The 22,412-nt window shown below is 35.7% G+C and overlaps 1 protein-coding gene across 1 annotated transcript; it reads right to left on the minus strand.

Moving 5' to 3' along the window:
* Positions 1-6,127: 6,127 nt before the first annotated feature.
* PTGER2 (prostaglandin E receptor 2) lies at positions 6,128-20,984 on the minus strand. The gene is given in 3 exon segments (XM_043988031.1): positions 6,128-7,106; positions 20,129-20,548; positions 20,550-20,984. Coding segments are annotated over 3 exon segments (1,047 nt in total). The 3' UTR covers positions 6,128-6,914.
* Between the last annotated feature and the right edge of the window lie 1,428 nt (positions 20,985-22,412).

A 22,412-nucleotide genomic window follows, 5' to 3' on the forward strand; every position in this document is an offset into this window, starting at 1 on the left:
ATAAATATTTAAAGAAAAACTAATTACTTATAGGTAGGTTGTGCCAATTTAATAAATCTATTGTATAGATTCCCAGTCTAGTCATTTAGAATGCTTAATTCATTGATTTATTCTTTTTTATGAAAAGAGATATTAATTTTCTCCTAAGAATTCCATTTGCTGTATCCCATAAATTTTATCTTTTTTTATTTGATTGAACAAAATTTTCTATTGTTAGTGATTTGTATTTGATCTGAAATGTAATTGATTCTACTCTAAACCCTCATTTTAATTTTATGTGAATCTATATGTTTCAAGTATGTTTTGTTCAAACAACATAGTTTTGAGTTTTCTTTTCTGCTCTTCTGCTATTCTTTTGTTTTGTAGGTTAGTTCATCCCATTCATGTTCTTGGTTATGACTATTATTTTCTTTTATTAATTCTTCTAGTTTACAATAAATATGATGAGAGGTGTTTGCCTAACACTTGTGACTATAAAGTGTCACAATCTCTTTCATTCCTACAGGATTTTACTCTTTCTTTATATTTAATACCCCATAATACTCCCTTCTCTGGCAAAAGAATTTTGATTTTGTTTTGATTGTAACTACTACACCTTTCCTTCCATACCTCTTAAATCAGTTTCCTCTTTCCATTCCTTATTGAGTTTAATATATTTCCACATCCCACTTGGAATATGTAATTGTTTTGTTATACTTTCCTTTGGTTCAAATTAAAGTGAGGTTCATGGGGGTATCTGTTCTCTCCATTTCTTCATTTTGGTGTACTCTTCATCTTTTTTTTTTAGTGGCAAAAAATGAAAATTGAGGGGTTACCCATCAAGTGGGGAATGGCTGAGCAAGCTGTGGTATATAAATGTGATGGAATACTATTGTGCAATAAGAAATGATGAGCAGGCAGATTTTAGAAAAACCTGGAAAGACTTATATGAACCGATGCAAAGTGAAATGAGCAGAACCAGAACATCTATTATGTGAGATTAGTTCTCTCCTTCTTGTCTTTCTTTCCTCCCCAGTAGAGTTCCCTAACCATTTTCTTTCCTTCTATAGCCATCAAAAAAGAACAAACTAAACCCAGACCCTCTATCTTTGTTATTTACTTTTTTCTATGATCCTTGAAGACAGAGGTTTGAAAAGATATTTGCTTCATTTCTCTCATTAGCATGTAAACAATTCATAGCCACCATAGTTCCTTTCAGTTGATCAAATGCATGTACATTCCTACATTTCTCCTGACTCCTGTTTTTCGAATTCTAAGTGTCTGCTTAGGTCTGACTTTTTCATCAAGAATATTTAGAAATTAAACAAATAAATAAATTTAAATAAATCCTATGTTTTTAAATAAAGGTCCATTTTCCTCCACAAGATTATACTCTTTTCCCAGAAGGGTCATTCTGGATTAAATTTTTTTGTAAAATCATATTCCAAGCTCTCTTCTAAGGGTGCCACTACAAAAAGTGCCACTATAAATATTTTTTTATTTGTAATAAACATTTTATTTATAGTCTTGGGTGCCAATTTTTATCCCTCTTTCCCTCCCTCCCCTGCCTCCTCCCTGAGGCAGCAAATAATCAGATATGGGTTATACAAGTATGATTATATAAAACATTACAATATTTGCCATTTTGTACAAGAAAACTTGATTAAAAGAAAAAATGAAAGAAAGTGAAAAATAGCATGCTTCAGTCTTTTCCATCAATATCAGTTCTTTCTTTGGAGGCAGATAGTATGTTTCATCAATGGTCCTTTTGGATTGTCTTAGATCACTGTATTGTTGAGAACACTATAAATATTTTTGTGCACATAGGTTCTTTTCCTTTTTTAAATGATCTCTTTGGGATATGGACCTAGTAATGAATAGGGATGCACAGTTTGGCTGCCCTTTGTTCCAAATTGCTCTCCAAAATGATTGGATCAGATCATAATTCCACCAACAATGCAATTTCATCCCAATTTTGCCACATCTTCAAAATTTATTTATCATTTCCCTTTTCTGTCTGATAGGTCTGAGGAGGTACCTCAGTTGTTTTAATTTGCATTTCTCTAATCAAAAGTGATGTACGGGCAGCTAGGTGGCACAGTGGATAAAGCACTCTAGAATATCTTATTCCAAGCCCTCCAATTCTTTAATGTAGAAGTTGCTAGATCTTGTGTTATCCTGACTGTGGCTCTACAGTACTTGAATTGTTTCTTTCTGGATGCTTGCGATATTTTCTGCTTGACCTGGGAGCTCTGGAAATTCCTGGGAGTTTTCCTTTTGGGATCTCTTTCAGGAGGTGATGGGTGGATTCTTTCCATTTCTATTTTACTTTCTGGTTCTAGAATATCAGGGAAATTTTCCTTGACAATTTCTTGGAAGATGATATCTAGGCTCTTTTTCTGATCACAGCTTTAGTCCAATAATTTTCAAATTATCTCTCCTGGATTTTTTTTCCAGGTCAATTGTTTTTCCAAGGAGTTATTTCACATTGCCCTCTATTTTTTCATTCTTTTGGTTTTTTGATTTCTCATAAAGTCATTAGCTTCCATTTGCTCAATCTTAATTTTTAAGCAATGATTTTCTTCAGAGAGTTTTTGTACCTCCTTTTCCATCTGGCCAAAATGGCTTTTCAAGGTGTTGATTTTTTTTTCATGACTTTCCTGCATCTCTCTCATTTCTCTTTCCATTTTTTCCTCTACCTCTCTTACTTTATTTTCAAAGTCCTTTTTGAACCCTTCTATGGCCTGAGACCATTCATATTTTTCTTGGAAGCTTTGATTTTATTTTCTTCTGAGGATGTATTTTGATATTCCTTGTCACCAAAGAAACTTTCTAAGGTCAGCATTTTTTTTTTCTGTCCTCTCATTTTCCTAGCCTATTTTTTTTACTTTTATATAAAGCAGGGCACTGCTTCCAAGATGCACTGTTTCAAGGGGGTACGATTTAAGAAGAGACATGTTTACCACTCCCCTGGCATGTGCTTTGGTCTAGAAGCAACTGCAGGCCTGCTTGTTCTTTAATCCAGGAACAGAATCCTGTTTCACTGTAGTTGCAAGCTTAGTTGTGCCTGAGCCCCTCCCCAACCTGGGCCACCACTCAAGACTGCTTCCTGGTTCTGAGCACAGGAAGAACAACAGAGTCCCACCTCAGTACAAGCAGAGACCCCTGCAATCTCCTCCTGGCCAACCACTCAACCCCCTCATCAGTCTGTGAGCTGAGTTCCAGAAGTAGACACGGCCACAGCTGATTCCAAGACTTCTTCCTGTTTCTCTGGGGCAGCCTGCCTGGGGCTGGATCTGTGCTGGTACAGCCCAGATCTGTACTCCACTCTCACCCCAATACAACAGACCTTGCCTGCTGACCTTCTAAGCTGTCTTTGGCTGGAAAATTATCTCACCCCATCTTTTTGTGGGTTCTGCTGCTCCAGGACTTGTCTTATGGCATTATTTGAAGGTATTTGGAGGCGTTTGGGGGGAGAGTTCAGGGAAATCACTGCCTTTCCTCAGCCAACTTGGCTCTGCCCCGCCCAACATTCATCTATTCCATCCCATTATTTTTGGTGTTTTTAATAGAAATTGGTGTATTTTGTCAAAAGTTTTTTTCTGTATCTATTAAAATAATCCTATGATTTCTGCTGGCTTTGTTATTGCTGTTATCAATTATGCTGATAGCTTTCCTACAAACCTGCAGTCCTAGTATATATATAGTCATAGTGTATGCTCCTTTGTGATATATTGCTGTAATCTCCTTATTATTTTGTTTAAAACTTTTGCATCAATATTCATTAGAGAAATTGGTCTATAGTTTTCTTTCTCTGTTTTTAGCTCTCCCTAATTTAGGTATCAGCACTATATGATATCATGAAAGGAATTTGACAGGATTCCTTCTTTTTCCAAGTAATTTGCATAGTATTGGAATTAATTGCTCTTTAGATGTTTGGTAGAATTCACTTGTGAACCCATATGGCTCTGGGGATTTTTCCTTAGATAGTTGGTTTGTTCAATTTCTTTTTCTAAAATGGAATTATTTAGGTATCCTATTTCCTATTCTATTAATCTGGGCAATTTATATTTTCATATTCATCAAATTTGCTCAAATTGTCAGATTTATTGGTCTATAATTGGGCAAATATTTCTTAATGATTGCTATAATTGCCTCTTCATTGATGGCAAATTCACCCTTTTCCTTTTTGCTAGTGGATATTTGGTTTTCCATTTCTTTTTTTTAATCAAATTTTATTACTTGCTCAATAGTTTTCTTTTAATTTTATTAATCTCATCTTTGGTTTTCAAGATTTTCAATTTGGTGCTCAATTGGGGATTTAAAGTTTGTTCTTCTAATTTTTTAAGATGCATGCCCAATTTATTGAGCTGAATTTTTTCCATTTTATTAATGTAAGAATTTAGGGAAATTAAATTTCTCTTAAGTACTTCTTTGGTTATACGCCTTTAATTTTGGTATGTTGTGTTATTATGATGATTCCCTTTCATTGTCATTTCTATGATTTGTTCTTTGACCTACATATTCTTCAGGATTGGATTATTTAGTTTCCATTGAATTTTTAATCTATCTTTTCACTGCCCTTTGTTGTATTACATTATGATATGAATAGGATGCATTTAATATTTCTGTCTTCCTACATTTGATTCTGAGATTTTTATGTCCTAATACATGGTCAATTTTTATATAGGTGCCATGTGCAAGAGATAAAAGTATGTTCTTTTATATTCCCATTCATTTTTTTTCAGAGGTTTGTCATATCTCACTTTTCTAAAATTCTATTCACCTTCCTCATTTCTTGTTTATTTTTTGGTTTGATTTATCAAGTTGGAGAGGAGACTGTGGCTATTTTCTCCTGTAACTCACTTAACTTCTCTTTTATGCATTTGGATGCTTTACCACTTGGTGCATATCTCTTGTTTCATTTCCAGGTACTCTTCTGGTCCTTATGGACAGGACTGTTCTTTTTCAGAGGCTCAAGTTGGAATCTCTATTTCTGAGTTAATTCCTAGAGTTTCTCTCATTCCAAGGTGTCTGGTGTTCTTTCTGTTTATGTACTTTGTTTGTTTTACTCATATTTCCAGCTTAAGTTTCCAGATTAGGAGCTTATTATGTTTGGATCATACTTCTGTATGGTGTGGATAGCCCTTGCTTGATCCTGAGTTTGGTGTCTGATGGGGCTCCTGATGGTGTCTGGCCTTGCCTCCTGGTTTAGCCCCAGGCTGCCTGGATGCTGGTCTTGCTCATCAGGATGTAGGCCCTGGTTCATATCTTACTGAGCTAGGCTGGTTCCACCTCCTACATCAGATGGGAACTCAGCTCCTTGATATAGCCATGGCCATGTTCAACTTTGGTCTGGCCCTACCTTTTGCATTCTGCATATGGGAATGAGGTCCAAGGTTTTCCTCTTTACTTCTAGACCATTGCCCAGTGGTCTAGCTTTATCTCTTGCTGTGGACTTAGATTGCTTTTCACTTTGTTTTGCACATAACTTATCTCTGCTACCCACTTCCACTGAATCTTAGCTTAGGACTCTAAGCTGGATAGCAGAATTTTTAGTTGATTTATTTTGGTTTTCTTTTTGTTGTTGTTCGGTTATATTTTTAGAGCTTTACTGGGTGTTTGTAGGGGAATTGAGCTTTTCTAGGATCTAACATGCCACTATTTCCTCACAATCATTAACTCCCTCATTTACAGATGAAAATGATGTCAAAGAAGGAAAAACACCTTGCCCAATGTCACACAGTAAGCCTCAGAAACAATTTTGGATACCCGACCTCTGATTCCTGAATCGATTCCCTGTCTACTTTATTACAATGTCAAGAATACAGATAAATTCTTAGAGCTATTAGACACCTTAGATACTTCTAATACAACTCCCTCTTCTTATACTAGAAAATTGAGAGACAGATGACCCAAATAAATGCTCAGGGTCACACAGGTAGTCAATATCAGAACAAAGGCCCAAACCCAGATCTATTGACTTAGCTGCTCTTTCTTCTCAGTGGCTCCTTCTGCCACAATCAACAAATGTGTAATTAGTGAATTAAAATATTTATTGAAGACCTACTATATGTAGAGAATCAAAGTTTAAGACATAGCCTTTTCATTCAATGAGTTTTTATTTGTGATCAATTTTACGGTGAGTCGGAAGGCAAAGAAGAATATGTACCAGTGATTGGGAAAAAGAAACACTGATAAGTAAAAAATTCAGCATTTTGAAGGTATACTTGAAAAGGGATTTATGCATGGATTATGCAAGGGATTTAAGATGAAGATGAAAGCAAAATTTAGGAAGCAAAGCTGTGGAAATTCCAGCATAGGAATCTTCATAGGGAGAAGACAGTGAAGGAGACTTTTGTGATTACTGGGTTTGATGAAAAGAAGGCTGGGACTAAAGAACTGTAAGGCTGAGGACTTGGTGGTTAAACAAACAAAGTGCTTTATCTGACTAGATATGATTTCTATCAGTATAATCACAAAATAGCAAATTAATATTGAATGACCAAAGCAATTTAGAAGTTTAAACAAGTTATGACAGCATATATTCTTAGTTCAAAAGAAAACTTAAATCTAAAGTCAACTGAATAGAGTTACCAAGTATTCTCAAATGCTGCTGCTTATTTTTTCCCTAAAGTCCACACAATTTACTCACTCTAGAAAGTCTTTCTGAATTCTTTTAGACAAATTTCACACAGCCTCAAGTTGGTGTATTTGTAGTCTAGTCATTGTTCGAAATTATTTTTGTTTATTAGAATAGCATCTTTTCCTCTCCTCTCCTTTATCTTCTTTCCTTTCCCTCTTTCCTTTCTTTTTCTTTCCTCTAATTTCCTTTTTCCTTTCCTTTCCTTTTCCCCCTCATTTCTCTAAGGAACCATCTCAAAGTTGATTTCCAGGTGCTGTGTGATACTGATAACCATTACGCACAAAAGTTACTATGTTGGTGGAACATCATGTGCTTTCAATGATATCTGACAGCATAGTATTGAACGGAGCAGTCTCAGAACAGGAGGCCTAAGAATGACAAAGATCCAAGGATCAATTATTGAGTTAATTGATAAAAATCTAAGTGCTTGTAGTTCCCATTTTTTCTCCCTGGAGGAAGGTTCAGTCAAGTATGCATAAATCTGTAAGAAGTAAAGGGAAAACAAAGGAAGATGTTAATTTTGAACTAAATTTGTTAATTCTTTAGTATTTCAATGGAAGAGCTTAGAACATATTTTGTTATTCCTTAGGAAATGCTGCCCAAAAGGCCTCATACCTCTCTATTAGAAGGGAGAAATCACATTTCTTCTCTCTTTCTTCTCCTTAACTTACCAAACTAAAGTATCATTATGAGATTCCCCTCATGTGCTTGTGGAGTGTTCTAGATATTATCAGAGGTGAACCAAACACAGGACTTTCTACTGTTCTATATCCTAGAATGTGGCAATAATAGCAAAACTAAAAAGTCTTGGACAATCTAGGTGTCTTCATTTCACAAGACAACCGAGGAATAATAAAATATGAATACAGATAAATCTTCACCATTCCTTCTCCTTTTCCCATTTTATGACTTTTTCACTTTGTTTTTCTTCCTCCCCAAAGGCTTCCACAATTAATAGTAGTAAAACAAATAGTAATAAAACAAAAGATCAAACATTTAAAATCATATAACAAAAAAAGAAATTTATTTCAGGTTTTTCTCAATTCATAGATTCACAGAATTTAAAACTGTTAAGGGATTTAGAGTCCTCTTGTCCAATCCCCATTTTATAAATGAGAAATTTGAAGTCCAGAGAGGTGAGGTGACTTTTTCTTGAGTTCACTCAGGAATGAAGATCTTGACTCAAATCCAGGAACAAATACAAGTGCTTTTGGAATCAGCACCACCCAGTGACTCAGGATCATATTTAATTTAAAAAACAGTGGAATGCAACAGTGGAACAAGTAATCTGCTTTGTAATGAGTGTTTTTTATGCTTGTCTAAATTTTTTTTTATTATTAGACTCTTTGAAAACAAGATAGTATTATTACATGTTTTTTTCAAATTATTCACTTTTTTATTATGGTTTCATCTTGTCAAAAAAAAGGGAAGAGGTTTTCATATTTGTTTGTTTGTTTTTTAATAGTAGTTTCATATTACCTAATTGCATTTATTATGTAATTAACTAATTATAACATCTTAGGGATCTGCAAGTTCACATACCTCCAAAAACAAAACATTTATTTTGGACTAATATCCAGGCTTGATTCTATCATGTTTATAGACTGGCATTGTTTTTAGTCCATGAAATTCCAAACAATGAAACAGTAAGCATTTTTTAAAAATTTAAAGCATTGCCACATGAGAAAAGTGAATGTAAACACTTAGTTTTATATAATTGAGGGCAAAGTGAGGAAGAAAAATTCATTTTTCTTGTTGGCTAAATTATTTTGGATTGTGAATGTTTATTGAAAATGCTTAGTCAAAGTATCAATAGAGTCAATTGTCTCCTGAGGTTAGAATAATTAGAACCTCACAGTGTAGTATAATAAATAGATTTACACTTGGAATCAGGAAGATGGGTCTGAATCTCATCTTTGACACATTTCCTTTGTGACCTTTGGCAAGTCACCTAAGCATAGACCTCAGTTTCCACATCTGTAAAACAAGGATGTTGGACTTGGTGCCCTCTAATAGGATTCCTTCCAATTCTATGCTCCTGTGGTCTCTGAATTGAACAGGAATAAATATGCAAATACTATATAAAAATGGTCTTTAACTGGATTTCCACAATAACAATGATTATTAAACAACTCACTTATTTCTTCATCATCATCATCATAGCTAACATTAATATAGTACTTACTGTGTACCAGGCACAGGACTAAGTGATTTACAATTACAGACAGTTCTCTATTTCTGTAAATGGAATGGCAGGCAAACCTGTAAGTAAAGCCCTATTGCAAATTTGCCACAAATGTGGGGAAAGGAGGGAAGGAGGAAAAAAGGAAGAGGACCATGCCTGTGGAGTAGGGAGGTGGTGGTGCAGCAAACAGTTCAAGGATGTAGGGACAGAAGACAGAAAAGTGAGAGCAGGAAAAGGAACATACCATACTTGGGCCAACTACATGGGGACCTGGTCGGAACTGAAAAGAAGTGGGGGTGGGATGGAAAACATGTGGGGCCCAGACATGAACAGATTCTCCTATCTGCCAGTGTGAACAGACAGAAAACATGGGGTTGTGGGCAGAGTGAGTCCAAGCCCTTGATCAGGCAGCAGAGGTGGCAGTGTTTCTCCCCTTCCTTCTACTTTCACTTGGAGGGTTTTTGTGGGGGTTTTGTTTTTGTTTTTTTTAGTTTTTAGGGGAATTTTTGGTGATGCAAGTTTAAAGGAAAGGCTATTTTTGGTTTGTTTTGTTTTTGCGGGGCAATGGGGGTTAAGTGACTTGCCCAAGGTCACACAGCTAGTAAGTGTCAAGTGACTGAGGCTGGATTTGAACTCAGGTCCTCCTGAATCCAGGGCAGGTGCTTTATCCACCTAGCTGCCCCCAGGAAAGGCTATTTTAAAGAGCTGAGGAGCAGGAGTGAAGAGAGAGAGAGAGAGCACTATAATGTACAGCAAAGTTAACATAAGTGGGCTTTTTTGGTTTTTTGTTTGTTTTGTTTTGCTTTAATTAGGGAGAAGGGCCTCACAGGCACAGGATACAGATGAGGCATGACTTCCAGGGCTGAAGTGGATTTACATGATTATGAGGTTCTTGGGTCATGATAGAGAAGTGCAACTGGGTATGAAATAAAGAGTATGGGAATAGACAATTCCAAGCAGCAAAGTAGTCATGGAGCAAAGGATTTTTAGCAATATCAGTAAAGTGTACACATGAGATCAAAATAGGCATGGAAAGGTTAAAAAAAAACTTGGGAAAAAAAGGCTAAAATTGCCCATAAAATCAAACACAAATATGTAATCTCTGATGATCCTTATTTCAAAAAAATGATGAAACTGATCCTTAGTACTTGGCTACATTTTCCCTCAAGGATGCTGATTCTCTATGATGAAGGTGCCCAGAGATTGACCAATCTGATATGAGTAGCTCAAACCCCCCAAAATGTCCTTTTCACTCATTAAGAAATGCCACTTCATTGCCATATGGAAAAACGTTCTAAATCACTATTGATTAGGGAAATGCAAATTAAAACAACTCTGAGGTACCACCTGACACCTATCAGATTGGCTAACATAACAAAAAAAGGAAAATAATAAATGTTGGAGAAGATGCAGAAAAATTGGAACACCAATGCATTGTTGGTGGAGCTGTGAACTGATTCAACCATTCTGGAGAGCAATCTGGAACTATGCCCAAAGGGCTATAAAGCTATGCATACCCTTTGACCCAGCAATATCACTATTAGATCTTTTCCCCAAAGAGATCATAAAAAAGGGAAAAGGACCCACCTGACACCTATCAGAATGGCTAAAATGACAAAAAAGGAAAATAATAAATGTTGGAGAAGCTGTGGGAAAATTGGAACACTAATTCATTGTTGGTGGAGCTGTGAACTGATCCAACCATTCTGGAGAGCAATTTGGAATTATGCCCAAAGGGCGATAAAGCTGTGCATACCCTTTGACCCAGCAATACCACTTTTAGGTCTTTTCCCCAAAGAAATCATGGAAAGGAGAAAGGGACCCACATGTACAAAAATATTTATAGCTGCTCTTTACGTGGTAGCAAGGAATTGGAAGTTGAGGGGATGCCCATCAATTGGGGAATGACTGGATAAGTTGTGGTATATGAATACAATGGAATACTATTGTGCTGTAAGAAATGATGAGGGGCGGCTAGGTGGAGCAGTGGATAAAGCACCGGCCCTGGATTCAGGAGTTCCTGAGTTCAAATCCGGCCTCAGACACTTGACACTAGCTGTGTGACCCTGGGCAAGTCACTTAACCCCAATGGCCCGTTAAAAAAAAAAAAAAAGAAAGAAATGATGAGCAGGAGGAGTTCAGAGAAACCTGGAGGGTCTTACGTGAGCTGATGATGAGTGAGATGAGCAGAACCAGAAGAACATTGTACACAGTATCATCAACATTGAGTGTTGATCTACTGTGATGGACTATATTCTTCTCACCAATGCAATGGTACAGAAGAATTCCAGGGAACTCATGATAGAAGAGGATCTCCAAATCCAAGAAAAAAAAAAAAAAGAACTGTGGAGTATAGATGCTGAATGAACCATACTATTTCTTTTTTTTTTTGGTGCTGTTGGTTTTTTTTCTATTTTGAGGTTTTTCATCATTGCTCTGATTTTTTCTCTTATAATAGGACTAATGCAGAAATAGGATTAATGTTATTATGTGTATATATGTATGTGTGTATAGATATATGTATATATAGATATATAGATATAACCTATATCAGATTACCTGCTGTCTAGGGGAGGGGGGAGGGAGGGGAGGGAGGGAGAAAATCTGAAATTGTAAAGCTTGTATAAACAAAAGCTGAGAACTATCTTTACATGTAACGGAAAAAAAATAAAATACCTTATATGTAAAAAAAAATTTAAAAAATTAAAGGGTGAGAGGAATGCCCTGGGAGAAAGGAAAAGGGAGAGGTGGAATGGGGTAAAGTATCTCAATGAAGAAGCAAGAAAAAGCTTATGGAGTAGAGGGGAAGATGGGGGAAGTATAGGGGAGTGAGTGAGCCTTACTGTCATCAAAATTGGCTCAAAATGGTAATAATATACACATTCAATTGGCTATAGTAATCTATCTTCAGGAAAGTAGAAGGGGAAGGGGATAAAGGGGGTGAAAAAAGAGAGGGCAGATTGGGGGAAGGAGCAGTCAGAAGCAAAACATTTTTCAGGAGGGATAGGGTGAAAAAAGATAGAAAATAGAATAAATGTCATAGTGAGGGAATAGGATGGAAGAAATACAGTTAGCAATAGTAACTGTGAAAAAAATTTGAAGCCAATTTGTCTGATAGGCCTCAGTTCTCAAACACATTTTGAGAGTCAGTGAGTCAATTTTGCTACTATTTCCCAATTGATAGATGATCAAAAGATATGAAGTTTTCAGATGAAATAATCAAAACTACCTATAGCCATATGAAAAAAATGCTCTAACTCATTATTGATTGGAGAGATGTGGGTCAAAACAATTCTGGGGTACTACCTCATACCTATTGGATTGGATAATAGAACAGCAGAGGAAAATGACAAATGCTGTAGGTTATCTAGGGGAAATGAGACATGAATACACTTTTGGTAAGGTTGTAAACATTCTGTTGAGCAATTTGGAACTATGGCCAAAGGACTATAAAACTATGCATACTTTGACCTAGTAATATCACTGCTAATGTTGGTATCCAAAAAGAGATTTAAGAAAACCTTGAATTCAAAATTGAGGAGATGCCCATCAATTGGGCAATGGCTGAACAAATTGTGGGATGAGAATATGATGGAACACTATCGTGCTATAAGAAATGATGAGCAGGATGCTATCAGAAAAACCTGGGGGCAGCTAGGTGGTGCAGTGGACAGAGCACCGGCCCTGGAGTCAGGAGTACCTGAATTCAAATCCGGCCTCAGACACTTAACACTTACTAGCTGTGTGACCCTGGGCAAGTCACTTAACCCCAATTGCCTCACTAAAAACAAAACAAAACAAAAACCTGGAAAGACTTACATGAGGGGATGCAAAGTGAAATGTACTGTATACCAAGTAATAGCAATATTATAGGATGATCAGCTGTGAATGACAACTATTTTCAACAATACAATGATCTGCTTGAATGACTTGGTTATTTTCAGCAATACAATGATCCAAGACAACTCTGAAGGACTTCTGAAAAGTGCAATTCATCTCCAGAGAAAGAACTAAAGGAATCAGAATATAGATTGAAGCATAATTTTTTTTAGTTCCTTTTTCTAAAGTTTTTTTTGTCTGTTCTCTTTCACAATCTAACTAATCTGGAAATGTTTTGCATGACTACACATGTATTAAAACAAACAAATGTCCCTTCAGGAACCTTTACTTCACAGCCTCAGGAACTTTTATCTCATGAACTTTTATCTTACAAACTTTCATTTAGGGAACAGTAGATGGCTGAGTTGGAGAAGATTGAAGAACTCCGCCCAAGCTGTTTCCATTGTATACAGTAACAGCAACATTGTGTGATAATCAACTGTGATAGAGTTGGCTCTTCTCAGCAATACAATGATCCAAGACAATTCCAAAGGTCTCATGATGGAAAATGCTCTCCACATCCAGAAAAAAGAACTGTGTAATCTGAATGCAGATTGAACCATACTATTTTTACTTTTTGTGTCTTTTTTCTTTTTTGAGGTTTTTCCCTTTTATTCTGGTTCTTCTTTCACAACATGTTGACTGTGGAAATGTATTTAATGTGATTGTATATAACCTATAACAGATCGCTTGCCATATTGGGGAGGGGATAAGGAAGGGAAGGAGGGAGAAAAATTTGGAACTCAAAATCTTATAAAAGCGAATGTTGAAAATTATCTTTACATGTAATGGAAAAAATAAAATACTATTAATTTTTTTTAAAAGCCATTCCTACCCCCCAAAATAACATTGAGATAAAAAAGCCATTCCTACTCCAAACATTAACTAGCCCAAAAAGAACTCTTGGAAGAACTTAAAAAGGAATTTAAAAATCAAATAATAGAAATCAGGGGGAAACTAGGGGGAGGAAGCAATCCAAGAAAATTATGAAAAAAAATTAACCATTTGGAAAAAGAGACTCAAAATCTTAAGGAAGAAAATAATTTTTTGAAAACTAGAATTGGGCTAGAGGAATCATCATTTTAAGACATCAAGAAATAATAAAACTAGAAAAACTAGAAGAGAAGTTGAAACATTTCATTAGAAAAAACCTGAAGAACAGATTGAGAAGAAACAATATAAGACTTGTCAGATTACCTGAAAATTACGATAAAAAAAGAATCTTCATGTAAGATTACAAGAAAATATTTAGGAAAATTGCCCTGACATTTAGAACAAGATGGTAAAGTAGAAATAGAAAAAAAAATGTACTGGTAATCACCTGAAAGAGATCCCAGGAAAAAAAAACTTACCAGAATGTCATAGCTAAGTTTCAAAATTTCCAGGTTAAGGAGAAAATATTGCAAGCAACAAGAAAAAAAAATTGTAATAACTGTAGAAAAACGATTAGGCTTTCACAAAACCTAGCAGATTCTACACTAAAAGATCATAGCTATTGGAATATTATATTTCTTTTCTTTTTTTCTTCTTAATCATATTTTATTTTTCCCACTTACATGTAAAGATAGTTTTCAACATTCTTTTTTTTTTTTTTTAAGATTTTGAGTTCCAAATTTTTCTCCCTTCCTCTTTCCCCTCACTCCTTCTCTTAGATATCAAGCAATCTGATATAGGTTATACATGTACAATCTTGTTAAAGAAATTTCCACATTTGTCATGTTGTGAAAGAATCAGAGCAAAAAGAAAAAACATAAGAAAGAAAAAAACAACAACAAAAGTGAAAATAGTATGCTTCCATCTGCATTCAGACTTCATAGTTCTTTCTCTGCATGTTGATAGCATTTTCCATCATGAGTCTTTTGGAATTGTCTTTCATATTGCTGAGTAGAGCTAAGTCTATTTTAGCTTATCATTGCAAAATGTTGCTGTTACTATGTACAATGGAACATTATATTTCAAAGGAACTGGGATTGCATCCAAGTTATTTACCCAACAAAGTTGAGTATAATTCTGAATGGGAAAAAAAAAATGGACATTTGACCAACTGAAAGACCTTCAGGTATCTGTGACAAAAAGACCAGAATTCAATGGAAATTCAATATAAAAGACCCAGAAGAATTATAAGGAAAACATAAAGACTGTAATAAGACTAATTATAAATTTTTATTTCTTATATATGAAAATGTTATCAGTACTCTTAAAACTGTGATAATTACGAAGGTTATGGCTAAGTTGTGCATGGTGGAGTGATTCTAAAAAACAAAATTAGGTGGGAAAAAGTAAAAAGAAGCAATTATCTTATAAAATGGGGTGTGAAAGGAAGAACATCTGGGTTGAAAGGGAAACATCTGGAGGAGTTTAGAAATCTACTTCTAGAAAGGTGAGAAAATTGAGGGTCATGGTGGAGGAGGGACTTCTAGAAGAGTGTATAGATTAAGATTAGAAGGGTATAGGACAGGGGGCAGCTAGGTGGCGCAGTGGATAAAGCACCGGCCCTGGATTCAGGAGTACCTGAGTTCAAATCCTGCCTCAGACACTTGACACTTACTAGCTGTGTGACCCTGGGCAAGTCACTTAACCCCCATTGCCCCACAAAAAAAAAAAAAAGAAGGGTATAGGACAAGATAAGGGAGGGACTTTTAAAGGGGTGGATAGGAGGAGAAGATAAGGGATAGGGTAAAAAGAGAGTCTGAGAAGAACAATGGTGAGTAAAAATAAAATGGAGGGAAATTCACATATATTAATTATTACTTTGAATGTGAATGGGATGAATTCATCTATAAGACGGAAACATAGCAGAATGCTTAAAAATCAGAATCTAACAATAAGAAACACATTTAAAAATGAGAGATACACAAAGAGTTATAATGGAGGCTTGTATTTTATTATTTATTATGCTTTAGCTGATACAAAAAGGGAAGGGGTAGCAATTTTTATCTCAGACAAAGTTACAGCTAAAATAGATTTAATTAAAAGAGGGTAACTACATTTTGATAAGAGGTACAATGAAGCAAAATCAATACTGAACCTCTATGCCCCCAATACTAGAGAAACTAAATATTTTAAAGGAAGTTTGATGAATGACAGGTGGATAGTAGTACAATAATGGTAGGGGACTTTAAACTTCCCTTTTCAGAACTAGCTGTATCTAAACAAAAATAAATAAGAAAGAATTTAATGAAGTCAATAGAATTTTAGATAAATTTGATCTGATAGATATCTGGAGAGAAGTGAAAGGAAACAGGAATACACTGGTTTTTTTTTTTTTTTTAGTGATCCATGGTACCTTTGCAAAGATTGACCATATATTATTATATAAAAATTTATAAAATTAAAAGTTAAAAAAATTAAAAGCTAAAAGCAGAAAAGCAGAAATATAAAAAGTATCTTTTTTCAGATCATGATGAAATAAAATATTTAATAAAGGACCAAGGAAACATAGATTAAGAACTAATTGAACATTAAACAACCTAATCTTAAAGAATGATTGGTTAATACTGTTTCTACTTTTTTTTGTTTTTGTTTTTTGAGGTTTTTCCCTTTTGTTCTGATTCTTCTTTCACAGAATGACTAATGCAGAAATATGTTTAATGTGATTGTGCATATATCAGATTGCTTGCTGTCTTGGGGAGGGGGAGGGAAAAAATTTGGAATATCTTATAAAAACAAATGTTGAAAATTATCTCTACATGTAACTAGAAAATAATAAAATACTTTTCTGATTAAAAAAAGAATGATTGGTTAAAAGAAAAAACACAGATACAATCTATAATTTCATTAAATTTCATTAAATAGAATGACAAAAATGAGACCACAAATATGATCAAAGGAAAATTAATATCTCAAAATTCATACATTAATAAAAAAGAAAGCACATAATGAATTGTGTATATAATTTTAAAAGATAGAAAAATAAGTTAAAAACCCCAATTAAACTCTAAAATGGAAGGCCTAAAAATAAAAGGTAAAATTAACAAAATCAAGAGTAAAAAAATCCCCATTGAATTAATAAATAAAACTAGGAGTTTGTTAGATAAACAATTGGTTAATTTGATTTAAAAAGAAAACCAAATTACTAGTATCAAAAATGAAAAGGGTAACTATACCACTGAGAGGAAATTAAAGCAATTAGAAGAAATTATTTTGCCCAACTGTATGCCAATAATTCAACAATTTAAGTGAAATGGAAGGATGTGTACAAAAATATAAATTCCCTAAATTGGCATAAGAGGAAATAGAATGTCTAAATAGACTTACTTTAGAAAAATAAATTTAAAAGTCTTTAAATGAACTTCTTAAAAGTACCAGGACCAGAGAGATTTATAAGTGAATTCTATCAAACATTTAAAGATCTACTAATTCTAATATTAAAGAAATTATTTGAAAAATAGGTTTATAAAAGGATCCTACAAAACCAAAAAGAGGGAAAACAGAGAAAGGTATGAATACTGGTGCAAAAATCCTAAAAAAAAAAAATACAAACTAAGAGATTACAACAATATGTAATATATTTTACATTATGCAAAGATTATGCATTATGATCAACTGTATCAAGTGTATCAGGAATGCAGGCATTGTTTAACATAAGGACATAATTGATTATATCACTGAATTTCTAGAGAGGTAAGAAAACTGGTTGATAGAGTTGGGGAGGGATAGAAAGGAGATTAGATTAAGATTGGGAGTGTGGGCTGAATAAAGGAGAGAATTTTATGGGGTGGGTAAAATAAGAAATAATAGGGTATAGGGAGAAGATAAGGTAACAGAGATAGGGCAAAAAAGAGAAATTGATAAGGAAAATGGTGAGTAAAAATAAGATGGAGAGAAATTCACATATAGTAATTATAACTTTGAATGTAAATGGGATAAACTAACCCATAAAACTGGGAGACAGCAGAATAGATTAGAAATCAGAACCCCAAATTTGTTGTTTACAAGAAACATTTAAAAATGAGAGAGTCACGCAGAGTTAAAATGGAGGGTTGGAGTAGAATTTATTATGCTTTAGCATTTAATTAGGGGCAGCTAGGTGGCACAGTGGATAGAGCACCAGCCCTGGACTCAGGAGTACCTGAGTTCAAATCCGGCCTCAGACACTTAACACTTACTAGCTGTGTGACCCTGGGCAAGTCACTTAACCCCAATTGCCTCACTAAAACAAACAAACAAACAAACAAAATATATATAATTAAAAGAGAGAAACAAGATTTTAAAGAAATAACATTTTGATAAAAGACAATTTAGAAAATGAATCAATACTAAACATACATCTGAAGAGGTTTAGAAGTCTTCTGAACTTTTAGAGAGGTGAGAAAACTGGGGGATCAAGTCAGGGAGGGACTTTTAAAAGGGTATATAAAATAAGATTAGGAGCTTGGGGAAGAAGATAAAGAAGAGACTTTTAGAGGGGTTGGTAAAATAAGGAATAATAGGGTAAGGGGAAAAAATACAGTTAACAGGGATAGGGTAAAAAGAGAAGATGAAAAGGCCAATAGTGAGTAAAAATAAGATGGAGGGAAAATTGGAAATACAAATTAGAACTTTGTCAAATCTATAAGAATACAAATTATTCCCCAACTGATAAATGATCAAAGGATATGGACAGCAAGTTTTCCAAAGAAGGAATCAAAACAATTTATAGTCATATGAAAAAATATTATAAATCCTTATTGATTACAGAAATGCAAATTAAAACAACCTTGAGATACCATTTTACACCTTTCAGATTGGCTAAAACGATTGAAGGGGAAAGTGACAAAAGTTGGAAGGGATATGTAAAAATGGAGACACTAGCTCATTTTTGGTGGAATTGTGAAATGATGTAACCATTTTGGAGGGCAATCTGGAATTATGCCCAAGGAGTGAGTAAACTACCTATACCCTTTGACCCAGCAATACCACTACTTGATCTATTTCCAATTATGTTGGGGAGGGGGGGGGAAGGACCTGGATCTTCTATATCATCTCTCTTTGTGGTGGCAAAGAACTAGAAATTGCATCAATTGATCAATGGCTGAACAAGTTGTGGTGATGGATCGTGATATGAGAAATGATTAACTCAATGAGTTTAAAAAACAGAAAAATTTTCAGTTAATAGTGAAGATCAAAATGAGCAGAACCAAGTGACCATTGTATACATTAACAGTAATTTTTTTTTTTTGACAAGGTAACTGGGACTAAGTGACTCGCCCAGGGTCAAGTGTCTGAGGCCAGATTTGAATTCAGGTCTTCCTGACTCTGGGACTGGTGCTGTCACACCTAGGCTGCCCCAGGATTATTGTTTTAATAATAACTTTGAGTGAATAAGTTATTTTTATCCATTATAAATACCCAAATTAATTGTAAAGGACATATGAAGAAAGATGCTATCTGCATCCAGAGAAAGAACTGGTAAATAGGTGTATATAATAATTTTATATATATTTACATATCATGTATATATGTGTATGTCTAATGGTAGTCATCTCTAGGGTGGTGGGGAAGAGAGAAGAAAATATTTACACTATAATTTTGTTGTATATTTGAAAGAAATAGCAAGTTGGGAATAGTAGATTTGCATTTTCATGTCCAATAGTTTTTTTTAATTTGCTACATTATGGAAATGCTTGTTTTATTCCATAAATTAAAAATAAAAATTTTAAAGAAATAAATATTTAAAATATATTAAAATATTTAAAAAGAAAGAAAGAAAGAACAGTATACTGATTCATAAATCAGTCACCTGCATTTTTATGTCTTCAAAACTTGGATCTTTCCAATATGGAAAGGAGGAAAATAATTTATTTGAGTAAATTTTTTACTATCTCATTTGAATAATTAAGTTGGTCGATAGACTCTTTTTTTTTTTTGGTGAGGCATTTGGGGTTAAGTGACTTGCCTAGGGTCACACAGCTAGTAATTGTTAAGTGTCTGAGGTCACATTTGAACTCAGGTCCTCCTGAATCCAGGGCCAGTGTTCTATCCACTGCACCACCTAGCTGCCCTTGGTCGATAAACTCTTTTTGCTGGTTTTTTTTTTTTTGATCGATAGACTCTTAATTCTAACAAGATTTATGACTGAAAGGGACCTTGGAGTTATACAGACAAAATGATGGCAAAACTTAGGTCCAGGACTTGGCTTACCCGACTGGCCAAAATCATTCAGTTAATTGATATCAGAGCTGAGATCTGAGACTATAATGAATCTCTGTAGTCACATTACTTTCAATGGTTGTTACCAATCACCTAGAGAATCTACAATAGTGCCTTCTCTCTCATTGGACACAGCTAAAGCCTTGGGCTGACTAGAGGAAGAGAGTCAGAAAGGGAACACTGTGAAAGTGTTAGAAGAGAGTTACAGAAAAATTTTAAAATATATTTTTGTAAGCTTAAAATAAACTTTAGGTGCAGGGGAAGAAGTGTTATAAGATTGTGGAAAGGTGGAAAAGTGGTTGACATACCGTAAAAGGTAATGAGCAGATCACAAATGTGATGGTCATAATAGCAAGAAGGATGAGGTGGTCTATCTCCTCCGACATAGACATTCTTTCCCCTTTCTTGAGGCTCCCTGGATTAACTTTGCCTCTGCTCAGGGGGGCCACCTTACCATTGTTCTTTCTTCGGTGGTGCATGCGGGCTAGGTTAAGGATGACACTGACGTTGCAGAGTAACACTGCAACAATGAGAAGCAGTAACAGCGTGGCATATATCTGTAAGTAAGGGGATTTCTCCGGCTTAATGAAACACCAGGTTCCAGGACAATATTGCGCATACAGCCTGTTGTCCAGCAATGGAAAGGAGCAAAATAGCAGAGAAAAGACATAGATACCCGGCAGGACCACCAGCCCAAGACGCCAAGTGATGCAGCGCTTGTAGAAGTAGGTAGGGGTGGCCGATGGAGAGGCAGCGCTCTAGAGCCATAGCAAAAAGCATCAGCATCGTGGCCAAGCTGAAGAAGGTCATGGTGAAGGCAAAGTAGGTGCACATCCGGCCACCGGACGCCAGTGTCACCAGAGTCTGATTCCGTGAGTATGATGCCAGCACCACTGGACTGATGAGGCAGGTCCCGAGGAGATCGGTGAACACCAACTCAGTCACTAGCAAGTGGAACAGGGAAATGGGGGTCCTACATAAGCGGCAGGGGGACCCCTGGTCACTCCTTTGAGAGCCACCCCACCAACGATGTATCAGCAGTGCCAGTGCTAGGAGGTTGCCCAACACTCCCGTAGAAAACATTACGGCGCTTACCGCTGGATTTTCACCAGATGGTAGCCATAGTCGCATCTTGCAATCCCAGGAAGTAGAGATATTATTCATGATTGGAAACTCCCGGTTTCACTTCGGAGGGGGAAGGGGTAGGAGGAATAGGAGGAGAAAGAGAATCAGGATGAAGACAAGGATGAGAAGGAAAGAGTCAAAGAGGGCAAGGGGAGGAGTAAGGAAAACAGATACCATAGAAGGTACTAAGAGCAAGGGACGTTGCTGTCTTCCAGGCGTCCCAGGACGCTCGGTTTCCTGGTTTAGAAAGTAAATTGTTTGCACTCCCCAGACTCCCCGGAACTGCAAACTCACACATTAACCACTCAAGAGTCTGTTGCAGCATTGCAGCCTCAGCATCCGGAGGAACGTGACTATGTCTTAACTACTTCCCTTCCCCAACCCTTCCCCAACTAAGAGCGCACCTACCACCACCAGAAGTGGGCGGGTTGGGAGAGGGAAATGCTAGGAACCAAACTGAAATGAGTGGGAGAGACTGAAGCTTTGGCCCTGAGGATCTGTAGATGTCACACTCCTTTCTGGAGAGTAGCTCCAAGCCTCTTCTAGGCTTTCTAATGAAAAGCCTACTGATTTTAAAAAGAAAAGAGAAAGAGCAGAAAAAGGATTGGGAAGGGGATAGAAATTTAAGTTATCTAATGCAGAAATATGTTTAATGTTATTATGTGTATATATGTATATATATGTATATGTGTGTGTGTGTATATATATATACATACATACATACATACATACATATACATACATATATATATATAACCTATATCAGATTACCTGCTGTCTAGGGGAGGGGGGAGCGAGGGGAGGGAGGGAGAAAAATCTGAAATTGTAAAGCTTGTATAAACAAAAGTTGAGAACTATCTTTACATGTAATGGAAAAAAATAAAATACTTTATTAATAATAAAAAAAGAAAGAAATTTAAGTTATCAACGCCATAGGAAAAGGCCTGCTAGAAGCTACATGTCTCCTAAGAAGACTGAAGAACAAAAGGAGGACAGCTTCCTGGGGGATTATAAACTACACTGGAATCTCCTTGAAAAGCCCCCCACCCCACCGGACCCCCCACCACACACGTCTACATACAGGCTTTAACAAAGAGTTTACCTCTTCTGGACCATGAATGACCAGACCATACAGGGGAAAAACGTCTAGAAACAATATAGATTCTATAGATTTGTTTGTTTTGGGGTTTTTTTGCAGGGCAATGAGGGTTAAGTGACTTGCCCAGGGTCACACAGCTAGTAAGTGTCAAGTGTCTGAGGCTGGATTTGAACTCAGGTCCTCCTGAATCCAGGGCTGGTGCTTTATCCACTGTGCCACCTAGCTGCCCCCTAGAGAAAACTTTAAAAAAAAAATGACTTCATTAGAAGGGCCAACTTCAGATGCAGGTTACTTATAAGAAACAGCCCAAAGAATCACTTAGGAGATAGTCCTGACTCATTTCCAAGGATGAGAAAGCATGAAAGAAA

Source organism: Dromiciops gliroides, chromosome 2 (genome assembly GCF_019393635.1).
Source record: "Dromiciops gliroides isolate mDroGli1 chromosome 2, mDroGli1.pri, whole genome shotgun sequence".
Classification (NCBI taxonomy): domain Eukaryota; kingdom Metazoa; phylum Chordata; class Mammalia; order Microbiotheria; family Microbiotheriidae; genus Dromiciops; species Dromiciops gliroides.